This window comes from Lolium perenne, chromosome 5, assembly GCF_019359855.2.
Source record: "Lolium perenne isolate Kyuss_39 chromosome 5, Kyuss_2.0, whole genome shotgun sequence".
NCBI classification, from domain to species: Eukaryota; Viridiplantae; Streptophyta; class Magnoliopsida; order Poales; family Poaceae; genus Lolium; species Lolium perenne.
Window position 1 is genome coordinate 8,313,731 of NC_067248.2, and position 17,501 is coordinate 8,331,231.

Here is a 17,501-nt window from a genome sequence, read left to right on the forward strand (position 1 = left end):
ACGGTTAAACTTTTCAAATATGTTTGCTTCTACATAGATTGTAGCAGGCTGCATATAAACGAAGCTGTTGCTTCTGTTTTCAATCCTTGCATATTAATATGAATATGTTTCGTAACTTTTGAATTAGACCATGCTTCTGAAGCATTATATTTCCCTGGTCATTTTCATTGCGTAATCACAAAAATAGCGACAAACATTGTTTTGCTTTAGTTTTCAAATTTCTCTGCTTCCACAAGGTCATCGTTATGCTCCATTACCTTAAAGTTGACGCTTCTTTCCGACCGATCTGGAATGGAGCTGCTCTAATCTCACTGTGGCAGCCGATCTGATCTTTCCATAGGGGCAATGATCTGATCTGTTAGTGCGGCTCGCCGGCACCAACATCTGCTTGGACTGATTGACGGGGGCGTGCACCTACCAGTGTGGAAAGGAATTATTGCCGTGCGATTTTTGTACATGATTTCTAAGGTTTTGGATCATTACTTTGATGTTGGTTTTGTTGAAATTATTAGGTGGATGATATCAATATTATTGGGACTAAGCTCTACCTCGAGACCATAACCAAGTTGTCAATGAATTTCACCTAAACAACATCGGTAGGAGGACCAACAATGGAAGAAAGGGAGGGTGCGGAGCTAAGGCCTTCTCGATTATTGTCACCACACACCAAAGGAAATGAAGCGAGCGTTTGTAGCACATTATTGGTTAACATACAATGCATCTAGAAAATGTATCTTATTTTAGAATGAAGCTAATCCGTAACATGTATGAAATATGTGATATGAAAATGACAATAGTGGAGACGGGGCATTCAGTCCCGGCCCGTAAGGGGCTCTAGTCCCGGTTTTCCAACCGCGACGCCTTTAGTCCTGGCCCTGTTATCAGCCGGGATAAATGACCCTCCACGTGGCCGCGGTACAGGGTTTGGGCTGGAGGACCTTTAGTCCCGGCCCATAATTCCAACCGCGACTAAATATTATTTTCAATAATTATGTTTTTCATTTTTCTATTTTTTTTCCTAATTTCTTTTTTCCCAATTTCTTTTTTTCCTTTTCCTAATTCTTTGACTTGTTACTCTCTCACTTGGACCATTTTTAATAGTAATTACACTTAATCAGTAGTTAAATTGTAGACTTGGTCATCACTTCTCGGTCGATCACCCATCCTCACACTACTCCACCCTCAGCACGCTTAACTTCTCGGTTCTTTCCTGCTGTGCTCCCGCGAATGTGATTGTACCTTGCTGTAAATACTACCACATCAATCCTATTAACTCTTATACCATTAGACAAACCACAATTGGACAAATAATATATTGAAATCTATAAACCGCAATTGGACAAATAATATATGCTTTATTATGAGAAAAATGTGGGGAATTTGAATATGAAATAATTATGTTTTATTCATTTATTATTATTATTATTATCAAATAATATATGCATGATTGATACAATATGGCCAAATAATTAATATCTTGAAATCTATAAACCGCAATTGGACAAATAATATATGCTTTATTATAAGAAAAATATGGGGAATTTGAATATGAAATAATTATGTTTTTATTCATTTATTATTATCATTATTATCAAATAATATATGCATTATTGATACAATATGGCCAAATAATTAATATCTTGAAATCTATAAACCGCAATTGGACAAATAATATATGCTTTATTATGAGAAAAATATGGGGAATCTGAATATGAAATAATTATGTTTTTATTCATTTATTATTATTATTATAAAAAAATATATGCATTATTCATACAATATGGCCAAATAATTAATCTCTTAAAATCTATAAACCGCAATTGGACAAATAATATATGCTTTATTATGAGAAAAATGTGGGGAATTCGAATATGAAATAATTATGTTTTTATTCATTTTTATTATTATTATCAAATAATATATGCATTATTGATACAATATGGCCAAATAATTAATATCTTGAAATCTATAAACCGCAATTGGACAAATAATATATGCTTTATTATGAGAAAAATGTGGGGAATTTGAATATGAAATAATTATGTTTTTATTCATTTTTTTATTATTATTATCAAATAATATATGAATTATTCATACAATATGGCCAAATAATTAATATCTTGAAATCTATAAACCGCAATTGGACAAATAATATATGCTTTATTATGAGAAAAAATTGGGAATTTGAATATGAAATAATTATGTTTTTATTCATTTTTTATTATTATCAAATAATATATGCATTATGGATGCAATATGGCCAAATAATTAATATCTTGAAATCTATAAACCGCAATTGAAAGACACATAGTTCATATATATTGAAAGACACATAGTTCATACATATTGAAAGACACACAGTTCATACATATTAAAAGACACCTAATTCATATATATTGAAAAACACATAGTTCTTTAAATGTTGAGACGATTGATGGCGTGTATTTCACACGTTCGTTGGGCAACCCCAAGAGGAAGGTATGATGCGCACAGCAGCAAGTTTTCCCTCAGAAAGAAACCAAGGTTTATCGAACCAGGAGGAGCCAAGAAGCACGTTGAAGGTTGATGGCGGCGGGATGTAGTGCGGCGCACCACCAGTGATTCCGGCGCCAACGTGGAACCTGCACAACACAACCAAAGTACTTTGCCCCAACGAAAGCGAGTGAGGTTGTCAATCTCACCGGCTTGCTGTAACAAAGGATTAACCGTATTGTGTGGAAGATGATTGTTTGCGAAACAGTAGAACGATGTGCGATGGGATTGTATTTCAGTAAAGAGAATTGGACCGGGGTCCACAGTTCACTAGAGGTGTCTCTCCCATAAGACGAACAGCATGTTGGGTGAACAAATTACAGTTGGGCAATTGACAAATAAAGAGAGCATGACCATGCACATACATATCATGATGAGTATAGTGAGATTTAATTGGGCATTACGACAAAGTACATAGACCGTCATCCAACTGCATCTATGCCTAAAAAGTCCACCTTCAGGTTATCATCCGAACCCCCTCCAGTATTAAGTTGCTAACAACAGACAATTGCATTAAGTATGGTGCGTAATGTAACTAGTGACTACATCCTTGAACATAGCACTAATGTTTTATCCCTAGTGGCAACAGCACAACACAACCTTAGAACTTTCATCCTTTGTCCCAGTGTCAATGCGGCATGAACCCACTATCGAGCATAAGTACTCCCTCTTGGAGTTACAAGCATCTACTTGGCCGGAGCATCTACTAGTAACGGAGAGCATGCAAGATCATAAACAACACATAGCATAACTTTGATAATCAACATAACAAGTATTCTCTATTCATCGGATCCCAACAAACGCAACATATAGAATTACAGATAGATGATCTTGATCATGTTAGGCAGCTCACAAGATCCGACAATGATAGCACAATGGGGAGAAGACAACCATCTAGCTACTGCTATGGACCCATAGTCCAGGGTAGACTACTCACACATCACACCGGAGGCGACCATGGCGGCGTAGAGTCCTCCGGGAGATGATTCCCCTCTCCGGCAGGTGCCGGAGGCGATCTCCTGGATCCCCCGAGATGGGATCGGCGGCGGCGGCGTCTCGGAAGGTTTTCCGTATCGTGGTTCTCGATGCGGGGGTTTCGTCACGGAGACTTTTTATAGGCGGAAGGGCAGGTCAAGAGGCGGCACGGGGGCCCCACACCACAGCCGGCGCGGCCAAGGGGGCCGCGCCGCCTATAGTGTGGCCCCTCCGTGGCCCCTCTTCGTCTCTCCTTCGGACTTACGGAAGCTTCGTGAGAAAATAGGCCCCTGGGCTTTGATTTCGTCCAATTCCGAGAATATTTCCTTACTAGGATTTACGAAACCAAAAACAGCAGAAAACAACAAGCGGCACTTCGGCATCTTGTTAATAGGTTAGTTCCGAGAAAATGCACGAATATGACATAAAGTGTGCATAAAACATGTAGATAACATCAATAATGTGGCATAGAACATAAGAAATTATCGATACGTCGGAGACGTATCAGCATCCCCAAGCTTAGTTCTGCTCGTCCCAGCGGTAAAAGCGATAACACAGATAATTTACGGAGTGACATGCCATCATAATCTTGATCATACTATTTGTAAAGCATATGTAGTGAATGCAGCGATCAAAACAATGTATATGACATGAGTAAACAAGTGAATCATATAGCAAAGACTTTTCATGAATAGCACTTCAAGACAAGCATCAATTAGTCTTGCATAAGAGTTAACTCATAAAGCAATAATTCAAAGTAAAGGCATTGAAGCAACACAAAAGAAGATTAAGTTTCAGCGGTTGCTTTCAACTTGTAACATGTATATCTCATGGATATTGTCAACATAGAGTAATATAATAAGTGCAATAAGCAAGTATGTAGGAATCAATGCACAGTTCACACAAGTGTTTGCTTCTTGAGGTGGAGAGAAATAGGTGAACTGACTCAACATTGAAAGTAAAAGAATGGTCCTCCATAGAGGAAAAGCATCGATTGCTATATTTGTGCTAGAGCTTTGATTTTGAAAACATGAAACAATTTTGTCAACGGTAGTAATAAAGCATATGCATCATGTAAATTATATCTTATAAGTTGCAAGCCTCATGCATAGTGTACTAATAGTGCCCGCACCTTGTCCTAATTAGCTTGGACTACCGGATCATCACAATGCATTGTTTTTACCAAGTGTCACAACGGGGTACCTCTATGCCGCCTGTATAAAGGTCTAAGGAGAAAGCTCGCATTGGATTTCTCGCTATTGATTATTCTTCAACTTAGACATCCATACCGGGACAACATAGACAACAGATAATGGACTCCTCTTTTATGCATAAGCATATAACAACAATTAATAATTTTCTCATTTGAGATTTGAGGATTGTTGTCCAAAACTGAAACTTCCACCATGGAACATGGCTTTAGTTAGCGGCCCAATGTTCTTCTCCAACATATGCATGCTTAACCCTATGGTGGTAGATCTCTCTTACTTCAGACAAGACGAACATGCATAGCAACTCACATGAAATTCAACAATGAATAGTTGATGGCGTCCCCAGTGAACATGGTTATCGCACAACAAGCAACTTAATAAGAGATAAAGTGCATAATTACATATTCAATACCACAATAGTTTTTAAGCTATTTGTCCCATGAGCTATATATTGCAAAGGTGAATGATGGAATTTTAAAGGTAGCACTCAAGCAATTTACTTTGGAATGGCGGAAAATACCATGTAGTATAGGTAGGTATGGTGGACACAAATGGCATAGTGGTTGGCTCAAGTATTTTGGATGCATGAGAAGTATTCCCTCTCGATACAAGGTTTAGGCTAGCAAGGCTTATTTGAAACAAACACAAGGATGAACCGGTGCAGCAAAACTCACATAAAAGACATATTGAAAACATTATAAGACTCTACACCGTCTTCCTTGTTGTTCAAACTCAATACTAGAAATTATCTAGACCTTAGAGAAACCAAATATGCAAACCAAATTTTAGCATGCTCTATGTATTTCTTCATTAATGGGTGCAAAGCATATGATGCAAGAGCTTAAACATGAGCACAACAATTGCCAAGTATCACATTACCCAAAACATTTATAGCAATTACTACATGTATCATTTTCCAATTCCAACCATATAACTATTTAACGAAGGAGAAACTTCGCCATGAATACTATGAGTAGAAACCAAGGACATACTTGTCCATATGCTACAGCGGAGCGTGTCTCTCTCCCATAAAGTGAATGCTAGGATCCATTTTATTCAAACAAAACAAAAAACAAAAACAAACCGACGCTCCAAGAAAAAGCACATAAGATGTGATGGAATAAAAATATAGTTTCAGGGGAGGAACCTGATAATGTTGTCGATGAAGAAGGGGATGCCTTGGGCATCCCCAAGCTTAGACGCTTGAGTCTTCTTGATATATGCAGGGGTGAACCACCGGGGCATCCCCAAGCTTAGAGCTTTCACTCTCCTTGATCATGTTGCATCATACTCCTCTCTTGATCCTTGAAAACTTCCTCCACACCAAACTTAGAACAACTCATTAGAGGGTTAGCGACAATAAAAATTAACATGTTCAGAGGTGACACAATCATTCTTAACACTTCTGGACATTGCATAATGCTACTGGACATTAGTGGATCAAAGAAATTCATCCAACATAGCGAAAGAGGCAATGCGAAATAAAAGGCAGAATCTGTCAAAACAGAACAGTTCGTATTGACGAATTTTAAAATGGCACCAGACTTGCTCAAATGAAAATGCTCAAATTGAATGAAAGTTGCGTACGTATCTGAGGATCATGCACGTAAATTGGCATAATTTTCTGAGCTACCTACAGGGAGGTGGACCCAGATTCGTGACAGCAAAGAAATCTGGAACTGTGCAGTAATCCAAATCTAGTACTTACTTTTCTATCAACGGCTTAACTTGGCACAACAAAACACAAAACTAAGATAAGGAGAGGTTGCTACAGTAGTAAACAACTTCCAAGACACAAAATAAAAACAAAGTACTGTAGGTAAAAACATGGGTTGTCTCCCATAAGCGCTTTTCTTTAACGCCTTTCAGCTAGGCGCAGAAAGTGTGTATCAAGTATTATCGAGAGATGAAGTGTCAACCTTACCTTGGGCTTTACCCTTACCTTTCTTATTGTTTTTCTTTCCCATTGGTTTAGGAAATGTATGAGTTTCCCCCGTTATAGAGGTGAATTTCAGAGTGCCTTCTCCAACATCAATGACTGCTCCCAATAGTTTCAGCAGGGATCTTCCGAGTGTGAGTTTTCCTGTTTCAACAACAAGATAATCAATGGATATTGTTCTTCCAAGAATGGTTGTATGCACACCTGCGGCTATTCCTTTAGGAATTATAGTAGAGTTATCAATGAGAGTTATTTCCTCTCCTCCTTCCTCGACTCCCCAAAGTTTCAAAGATTTATAAATACTTTCAGGCATAAGGCAAAATTCATACATAATATCACAGTAGGCATGGAGAGTTCGATCACCGATGACAATTTTAACAGCAGGATCCCACAATGAGAGTTTAGAGTTCACTAAAACTTGTTCAAGACGATTAAGAACGTGGCAATAGTTATCATTCAAGCGAGATGTACTTATCTCGAGATTATTTAATCTACTATATATGCTAGTGAGGACTGAATCAAAGTTATTAGCAGAATCATGTGATGCAACCAACTTTTTTATGGCATTAAAAGCTTGATCCCCATTGCAATGAAGGAAATCTCCTCCCACTAAAGTATCCAAAGCATATCTATAGCGAACCATAAGACCAAAATAAAAATTACTAAGGAGCAAACTCAGAGTCATTTGAGGTTCAGTTTTACGATAAGAAGAAAAAAATTCTAGACCAAGCATCCTTAAAACTCTCCTCATCCCCTTGTTTAAAAGTGAAGACTAATTCTTCAGGTGAAGAAGTAACAGGTTCAGAGCTAGACATGGTAACAAAAGTAACTAATTTTTTTTGTATTTTTAATATAGAGTGCAAGACAATAAAGCAAACTAGATAAAGTAAATGCAAGTAAACTAATTTTTTTGTGTTTTTGATATAGCAAACAAGATAGCAAGTAAAGTAAAACTAGCAACTAATTTTTTTGTATTTTGATTTAGTGCAGCAAACAAAGTAGTAAATAAAACTAAGCAAGACAAAAACAAAGTAAAGAGATTGAGAAGTGGAGACTCCCCTTGCAGCGTGTCTTGATCTCCCCGGCAACGGCGCCAGAAAATGTGCTTGATGGCGTGTATTTCACACGTTCGTTGGGCAACCCCAAGAGGAAGGTATGATGCGCACAGCAGCAAGTTTTCCCTCAGAAAGAAACCAAGGTTTATCGAACCAGGAGGAGCCAAGAAGCACGTTGAAGGTTGATGGCGGCGGGATGTAGTGCGGCGCAACACCAGTGATTCCGGCGCCAACGTGGAACCTGCACAACACAACCAAAGTACTTTGCCCCAACGAAACAGTGAGGTTGTCAATCTCACCGGCTTGCTGTAACAAAGGATTAACCGTATTGTGTGGAAGATGATTGTTTGCAGAAAACAGTAGAAACGATGTTGCAGTAGATTGTATTTCAGTAAAGAGAATTGGACCGGGGTCCACAGTTCACTAGAGGTGTCTCTCCCATAAGACGAACATCATGTTGGGTGAACAAATTACAGTTGGGCAATTGACAAATAAAGAGAGCATGACCATGCACATACATATCATGATGAGTATAGTGAGATTTAATTGGCCATTACGACAAAGTACATAGACCGTCATCCAACTGCATCTATGCCTAAAAAGTCCACCTTCAGGTTATCATCCGAACCCCCTCCAGTATTAAGTTGCTAACAACAGACAATTGCATTAAGTATGGTGCGTAATGTAACTAGTGACTACATCCTTGAACATAGCACTAATGTTTTATCCCTAGTGGCAACAACACAACACAACCTTAGAACTTTCATCCTTTGTCCAGGTGTCAATGCAGGCATGAACCCACTATCGAGCATAAGTACTCCCTTTTGGAGTTACAAGCATCTACTTGGCCAGAGCATCTACTAGTAACGGAGAGCATGCAAGATCATAAACAACACATAGCATAACTTTGATAATCAACATAACAAGTATTCTCTATTCATCGGATCCCAACAAACGCAACATATAGAATTACAGATAGATGATCTTGATCATGTTAGGCAGCTCACAAGATCCGACAATGATAGCACAATGGGGAGAAGACAACCATCTAGCTACTGCTATGGACCCATAGTCCAGGGGTAGACTACTCACACATCACACCGGAGGCGACCATGGCGGCGTAGAGTCCTCCGGGAGATGATTCCCCTCTCCGGCAGGGTGCCGGAGGCGATCTCCTGGATCCCCCGAGATGGGATCGGCGGCGGCGGCGTCTCTGGAAGGTTTTCCGTATCGTGGTTCTCGGTACTGGGGGTTTCGTCACGGAGACTTTTTATAGGCGGAAGGGCAGGTCAAGAGGCGGCACGGGGGCCCCACACCACAGGCCGGCGCGGCCAAGGGGGGGGCCGCGCCGCCCTATAGTGTGGCCCCTCCATGGCCCCTCTTCGTCTCTCCTTCGGACTTCTGGAAGCTTCGTGAGAAAATAGGCCCCTGGGCTTTGATTTCGTCCAATTCCGAGAATATTTCCTTACTAGGATTTTTGAAACCAAAAACAGCAGAAAACAGCAACTGGCACTTCGGCATCTTGTTAATAGGTTAGTTCCAGAAAATGCACGAATATGACATAAAGTGTGCATAAAACATGTAGATAACATCAATAATGTGGCATGGAACATAAGAAATTATCGATACGTCGGAGACGTATCAACGATCAACATGGCTATTGTAGCCAACTAGCTGCCAATAACTCCTAGCCATCTCGAAGCCTAGACGAGCGTCCAGCACGGCATAGCGCACTTGCTCGAAGCTCAATGGAACATTGGCCCACCCAAATATGAGTTCATCGTCTTCTTTTTCTTGCACGGCGTCCTTCTTTTTGTACTTCTTCCTCTTCTTCTTCTCAAGATTTGTCCTAATGAGATAATTCGCCAGATCATATAGACTCAGAATGTGATTATTTGTGGGATTCGGGAGTATCTTCTGGAGGTCGTACGCAGAAGTAATGTGAATACCGTACGGAATCAGCATCTCCACATCCTTGCCGATAGCCGCGCCGCAGAATCTGATGGAGCCGTCCTGCAAGAACTGTTGGAGATATGCCCAAGAGGCAATAATAAAGTGGTTATTATATATCTTTATGTTTATGATAAATATTTGCATACCATGCTATAATTGTATTAACCGAAACATTGATACATGTGTGTTATGTGAACAACAAGGAGTCCCTAGTAAGCCTCTTGTATAACTAGCTTGTTGATTAATAGATGATCATAGTTTCATGATCATGAACATTGGATGTCATTAATAACAAGGTTATGTCATTAGATGAATGATATAATGGACACACCCAATTAAGCGTAGCATAAGATCACGTCATTAAGTTTAATTTGCTATATGCTTTCGATACATAGTTACCTAGTCCTTCGACCATGAGATCATGTAAATCACTTATACCGGAAGGGTACTTTGATTACATCAAATACCACTGCGTAAATGGGTGGTTATAAAGGTGGGATTAAGTATTCGGAAAGTATGAGTTGAGGCATATGGATCAAGAGTGGGATATTGTCCATCCCGATGACGGATAGATATACTCTGGGCCCTCTCGGTGGAATGTCGTCTGATTAGCTTGCAAGCATGTGACTTGGTCACAAGAGATGACATGCCACGGTACGAGTAAAGAGTACTTGTCGGAGACGAGGTTGAACAAGGTATGGAGATACCGATGATCAAACCTCGGACAAGTAAAATATCGCGTGACAAAGGGAATCGGTATCGTATGTAAATGGTTCAATCGATCACTAAGTTATCGTTGAATGTGTGGGAGCCATTATGGATCTCCAGATCCCGCTATTGGTTATTGGTCGGAGAAGAGTCTCGACCATGTCTGCATAGTTCACGAACCGTAGGGTGACACACTTAAGGTTTGATGTCGTTTAAGTAGATATGGAATATGGAATGGAGTTCGAATGTTTGTTCGGAGTCTCGGATGGGATCCAGGACATCACGAGGAGGTACGAAATGGTCCGGAGAATAAGATTCATATATAGGAAGTCATTTTCTAGGTTTGAAAATGATCCGGTATTTTTCTGGAAGGTTCTAGAAGGTTCTAGAAGAGTCCGGAAGAAATCACCATGGAAGGTGGGGACTCCACCCACCTTGGCCGGCCAGCCTAAGGGAGGAGGAGTCCCAGGTGGACTCCTCCCCATGGTGGCCGGCCACCCCACCAAAGGAAAGGGGGGAGTCCCACTCCCCCTAGGTTTGGCCATATGGAAGGTTTTGGAGTTGGGGTCTTATTCGAAGATTTTGACCTAACCCTTGGGGATCCACCTATATAATGAGGGAGAGAGGGAGGGGAGCAGCCACACCTTGGCCGCACCACCCCTGCCCCCTTGAGGCCGGCGCCCCAGCCTTCCCCTCTCCCAAACCCTAGCTGCCCCTCCCTCCTCATACTTCTCCTACAGCGCTTAGGCGAAGCCCTGACGGAGATCTCCACCACCACCGCCACCACGCCATCGTGCTGCCGGGATTTCGAGGAGGATCTACTACTTCCGCTGCCCGCTGGAACGGGGAGGAGGACGTCTTCATCAACACCGAACGTGTGACCGAGTACGGAGGTGCTGGCCGTTCGTGGCACCATCAAGATCTTCTACGCGCTTTTGCAAGCGACAAGTGATCGTCTACATCCACCACGAGATCTGATCTCGTTAACGCTTTGTGATCTTCAAGGGTATGTTGATCTTCACCTCGTTGCTACCATCTTCTTGATTGGATCTTGGCTTGTTGTTCGTTCTTGCGATAGGAAATTTTTTGTTTTCTATGCTACGAATCCCAACAGTGGTATCAGAGCCGTGTCTATGCATAGAGTGGTTGCATGAGTAGAACACAATGGTTTTGTGGGCGTTGATGTTTTTGTTGTCTTTAGTTCGTGTACTTTGCATCTTGCGGGATGGTGGGATTAAGCGGCTCGGGCTAACTTTACATGACCGCGTTCATGAGATTTGCTCCACGCTTGACATGCAACTTGGATTGCATAAGTGGCTTTGCGGGTGTCTGCCTCTCCCACCATAGTGAAGATTCAATCTACTCTTTCTATTGACAACACTAGTATCACCGTTGTGGTTCATGTTCATAAGTAGATTGGATCTTACTCGAAAACCCTAAACCACGTAAAATATGCAAACCAAATTAGAGGCGTCTAACTTGTTTTTGCAGGGTTTGGTGATGTGATATGGCCATGATGTGATGATGAATATGTATGAGATGATCATTATTGTATTGTGGCAACCGGCAGGAGCCTTATGGTTGTCTTTAAATTTCATGTTGAAGTATTATTTCAAAGTAGTTGTAATAGTTACTACATGGGAGCACAACCATGAAGACGGCGCCATTGACCTTGACGCTACGCCGACGATGATGGAGATCATGCCCGTTGATGATGGAGATCATGTCCGTGCTTTGGAGATGAAGATCAAAGGCGCAAAGACAAAAGGGCCATATCATATCACATATGAATTGCATGTGATGTTAATCCTTTTATACATCTTATATTGCTTAGATCGCGACGGTAGCATTATAAGATGATCCCTCTCACTAAATATCAAGATAATAAAGTGTTCATCCTTAGTATGCACCGTTGCTAAGACTTGTCATTTCGAAGCATCATGTGATGATCGGGTGTGATAGATTCTACATGTGCATACAACGGGTGCAAGCCAGTTTTGCACACGCGGATACTAAGGTTGCCTTGACGAGCCTAGCATGTACAGACATGGTCTCGGAACACGGGATACCGAAAGGTAGAGCATGAGTCATATGAATGATATGATGAACACTTTGAGTGTTCGCCTTTGAAGCTACATCTTTTCTCGTGATGATCGGAATTGGTGTAGTGGACTTGGTTCGTGTGATCACTAAAACAATGCGAGGGATGTTGTTTTGAGTGGGAGTTCACCTAGTTAATTTAAGAATTAAAATTTGAACTCAATTTATCATAAACTTAGTCTAAACTCTTTGCAAATATGTTGTAGATCATGGCATCCCCCTCCATCAATTTTAACCAGTTCCTAGAGAAAGAAAAGCTTAAAAGCAATGGTAGCAACTTCACCGACTGGTTCCGTCATGTGAGGATTTTCCTCACTGGTGGAAATCTGCAATTTGTGCTCGAAGCACCGCTAGGTTCCCCACCACCACCAGCAGTATCCGAGGAAGAAAAGAATGTTTACGAGACTCGGGTAACTCGGTACTCTCAAATTCAGTGTGCCATCCTGTGCAGCCTAGAGGCGGAGCTCCAAAAGCATTTTGAGCACCACGACCCTTATGAGCTGGTCCATGAGCTAAAAGCTATCTTTGAAACTCATGCGGCCGTGGAAAGCTATGAGGCATCGAAACACTTCTTTGGCTGTTTGATGGAAGAGGGTAGCTCCGTTAGTGAGCATGTGCTCGCTATGTCCGGGCATGCGAAGAAGCTCAGTGACTTGGGGATAGTGATTCCTAATAAGCTGGGTATTCATCGTGTACTCCAATCACTGCCACCAAGTTACAAGAACTTTGTGATGAACTACAACATGCAGAACATGAACAAAGAGTTACCTGAACTCTTTTCCATGCTGAAATCTGCTGAGGTGGAGATACAGAAAGAGCACCAAGTGTTGATGGTCAACAAGACCACCAGTTTCAAGAAGCAGGGCAAGCCTAAGAAGGGCAACTTCAAGAAGGGTAGCAAGAAAGTTGCTGCGCCTCCTGAGAAGCCTAAGGCTGGCCCTAAACCTGATACTGAGTGCTATTACTGCAAGGAGAAGGGGCACTGGAAGCGGAATTGCCCCAAGTACATGGCTGATCTGAAGAGCGGCCTTGTCAAGAAAAAGAAAGGTATATTTGATATACATGTTATAGATGTCTATCTTACTGGTTCTCGTAGTAGTGCCTGGGTATTTGATACTGGTTCGGTTGCTCATATTTGTAACTCAAAACAGGAACTACGGAATAAACGAAGCCTAGCGAGGGACGAGGTGACGATGCGCGTTGGAAATGGATCCAAGGTCGATGTGATCACCGTCGGCACGCTCCCTTTACATCTACCTTCGGGATTAGTTTTAAACCTCAATAATTGTTATTTGGTGCCTGCGTTGAGCATGAACATTATATCTGGATCTTGTTTAATGCAAGACGGTTATTCATTTAAGTCAGAGAATAATGGTTGTTCTATTTATATGAATAATATCTTTTATGGTCATGCACCTGAGATGAATGGTTTATTCTTGTTAAATCTCGATAGTAGTGATACACATGTTCATAACATTGATGCTAAGCGAATTAAATTAAATGATAATTCTACTTATATGTGGCACTGTCGTCTTGGTCATATTGGAGTGAAGCGCATGAAGAAACTCCATTCTGATGGACTTCTTGAGTCACTTGATTTTGAGTCACTTGATAGATGCGAAGCATGTCTAATGGGAAAAATGACTAGGACTCCATTCTCTGGTACAATGGAGCGAGCTACAGACTTATTGGAAATCATACATACCGATGTGTGCGGACCAATGAGTGTAGCATCGCGCGGTGGTTATCGTTATGTTCTAACCTTCACGGATGATCTGAGTAGATATGGGTATATCTATTTCATGAAACATAAGTCCGAAATTTTTGAGAAGTTTAAGGAATTCCAAAGTGAAGTAGAAAATCAACGTAACAAGAAGATTAAGTTTCTGCGTTCTGATCGCGGAGGCGAATATCTGAGTTATGAGTTTGGCATGCATTTAAAGAAATGCGGAATACTTTCACAGTTGACACCGCCGGGAACACCACAGCGCAATGGTGTGTCCGAACGTCGTAATCGAACTCTCTTAGATATGGTTCGTTCTATGATGTCTCTTACTGATTTGCCGTTATCGTTTTGGGGTTATGCTTTAGAGACAGCCGCATTCACTTTAAATAGGGCACCATCTAAATCCGTTGAAACGACACTGTATGAATTATGGTTTAGCAAGAAACCTAAGCTGTCGTTCCTTAAAGTTTGGGGTTGCGAAGCTTATGTAAAGAAGTTACAACCTGACAAGGTAGAACCCAAAGCGGAGAAATGCGTCTTCATAGGATACCCTAAAGAAACTATTGGGTATACTTTCTATCACAGATCCGAAGGCAAAATCTTTGTTGCTAAGAACGGATCCTTTCTTGAGAAGGAGTTTCTCACTAAAGAAGTGACTGGAAGGAAAGTAGAACTCGACGAGGTTGTTGAACCTTCTCTCATAGATCAGTGTAGCGCAGTACCGGAAGATGTTCCTGTGCAGCCTGCACCGATAGGAGAGGAAGCAAATGATAATGATCATGAAACTTCGAACGAGAAAGCTACTAAACCTCGCAGATCGACGAGGGTGCGTACCACTTCTGATTGGTATGATCCCTGTCTAAATGTCATGATTGTGGACAACAATGATGAAGACCCTGCGATGTATGAAGAAGCAATGATGAGCCCAGATTCCAACAAATGGCATGAAGCCATGAAATCCGAAATGGGATCCATGTATGATAACCAAGTATGGACTTTGGTAGACTTACCTGATAGCCGCAAGGCTGTCGAGAATAAATGGATCTTCAAGAGAAAAACAGATGCTGATGGTAATATTACTGTCTATAAAGCTCGACTTGTCGCAAAGGGTTTCCGACAAATTCAAGGAGTTGACTACGATGAGATTTCTCACCTGTAGCGAAGCTAAAGTCTGTGAGGATTTTGTTGGCAATAGCTGCATTTTTCGATTACGAGATTTGGCAGATGGATGTCAAAACGGCGTTCCTTAATGGTGACATTGAGGAAGAGTTGTATATGGTACAACCCAAAGGTTTTGTCGATCCTAAAAATGCTGACAAGGTATGCAAACTTCAGCGTTCCATTTATGGACTGAAGCAAGCATCCCGGAGTTGGAACCGACGCTTTGATAAGGTGATCAAAGACTTCGGGTTTATACAGTGTCATGGAGAGGCCTGTATTTACAAGAAAGTGAGTGGGAGCTCTGTAGCATTCCTGATATTATATGTAGATGACATATTATTGATTGGGAATGATATAGAACTATTAAGCAGTGTAAAAGGTTATTTGAATAAGTGTTTTTCAATGAAAGACCTTGGTGAAGCAGCGTACATTTTAGGCATCAAGATTTATAGAGATAGATCAAGACGCCTAATAGGGCTTTCACAGAGTACATACCTGAACAAGATTCTAAAGAAGTTTAGAATGGATGAAAGCCAGAAAGGGTTCTTGCCTATGTTGCTAGGTAAGGTCTTGAGTAAAACTCAAGGTCCGGCTACGGCAGAAGAAAGAGAGAGGATGAATCAGATCCCCTATGCCTCGACAGTAGGCTCTATCATGTATGCTATGTTGTGTACTAGACCGGATATCGCACATGCTGTTAGTTTGACCAGCAGATATCAAAGTGATCAAGGAATGGAACACTAGACAGCGGTCAAGAATATCCTAAAGTACTTGAAAAGGACTAAGGATATGTTTCTTTGTTATGGTGGTGACCAAGAGCTCGTTGTAACCAGTTACACCGATGCAAGTTGGAACACTGATCCTGATGACTCTAAGTCTCAGTCTGGATACGTGTTTATATTGAATGGTGCTGCAGTAAGCTGGATGAGTTCTAAGCAATGCACGGTGGCGAAGTCTTCAACTGAATCTGAATACATAGCGGCTTCGGAGGCTTCATCGGAAGCGGTATGGATGAAGAGGTTCATTGTTGAGCTTGGTGTGGTTCCTAGTGCATTGGACCCATTAGTCATCTATTGTGACAACATGGGTGCCATCGCCAATGCACAAGAACCAAGGTCACACAAGAAGCTGAAGCATATCAAGCTGCATTTTCATTCGATTCGCGAGTATATCGAAGATGGTGAAGTAAAGATTTGCAAAGTACACACAGATCTGAATGTGGCAGATCCGTTGACTAAAGCTCTCCCTAGGGCAAAACATGACCAACACCAGAATGCCATGGGTGTTAAGTACCTTACCATGTAATCTAGATTATTGACTCTAGTGCAAGTGGGAGACTGTTGGAGATATGCCCAAGAGACAATAATAAAGTGGTTATTATATATCTTTATGTTTATGATAAATGTTTGCATACCATGCTATAATTGTATTAACCGAAACATTGATACATGTGTGTTATGTGAACAACAAGGAGTCCCTAGTAAGCCTCTTGTATAACTAGCTTGTTGATTAATAGATGATCATAGTTTCATGATCATGAACATTGGATGTTATTAATAACAAGGTTATGTCATTAGATGAATGATATAATGGACATACCCAATTAAGCGTAGCATAAGATCACGTCATTAAGTTCAATTTGTTATAAGCTTTCGATACATAGTTACCTAGTCCTTCGACCATGAAATCATGTAAATCACTGTAACGGCCTAGGGTAGTACCCCTATAGATTTTTTTTGCTTGCTCCTTTTTGTTTATGCATCATCATGCATCATGCATCATATCATCCATGTTTTACAAAATAAAATGTAATTTTATAAACCCTAGTTAATTTCTTTTCCCTCTCGTATGGTTTAATGAGACCTCCCCTTCTCTTTCTTTTAAACAAACCCTAAAACCAAACCTACAAACAAATAAAAATAATATTTGAAACTATTTTGTTTCCTTCTCTCTGTTCTCTCGATTTGATTTCAAAATGTTTTAAATAAAAATAGAAAATAAAACAGAAAAAGAAAGAAAAAGAAAAATCTATCCTAACCTAACTAACCAGGCCGCAGCCTTGGGCCTCTCTTCCCCTCTTCCCTTTTCCTTCCTCCTCTGGCCCGAGACGGCCACTCCTTTTGGCCCAGCCCAGCTACACC

At 40.9% G+C, this 17,501-nt stretch overlaps 1 protein-coding gene across 1 annotated transcript in view; it reads right to left on the reverse strand.

The window, feature by feature from the left end:
* Window positions 1–9,353: 9,353 nt before the first annotated feature.
* LOC127303280 (uncharacterized) overlaps window positions 9,354–17,501 on the reverse strand; it is a 40,593-nt gene continuing 32,445 nt past the window's right edge. The window contains exon 2 of the mRNA XM_051334029.2: window positions 9,354–9,734. Coding sequence (XP_051189989.2) covers window positions 9,354–9,734 — 381 coding nt within the window. The remainder of the gene's footprint in view (window positions 9,735–17,501) is intronic.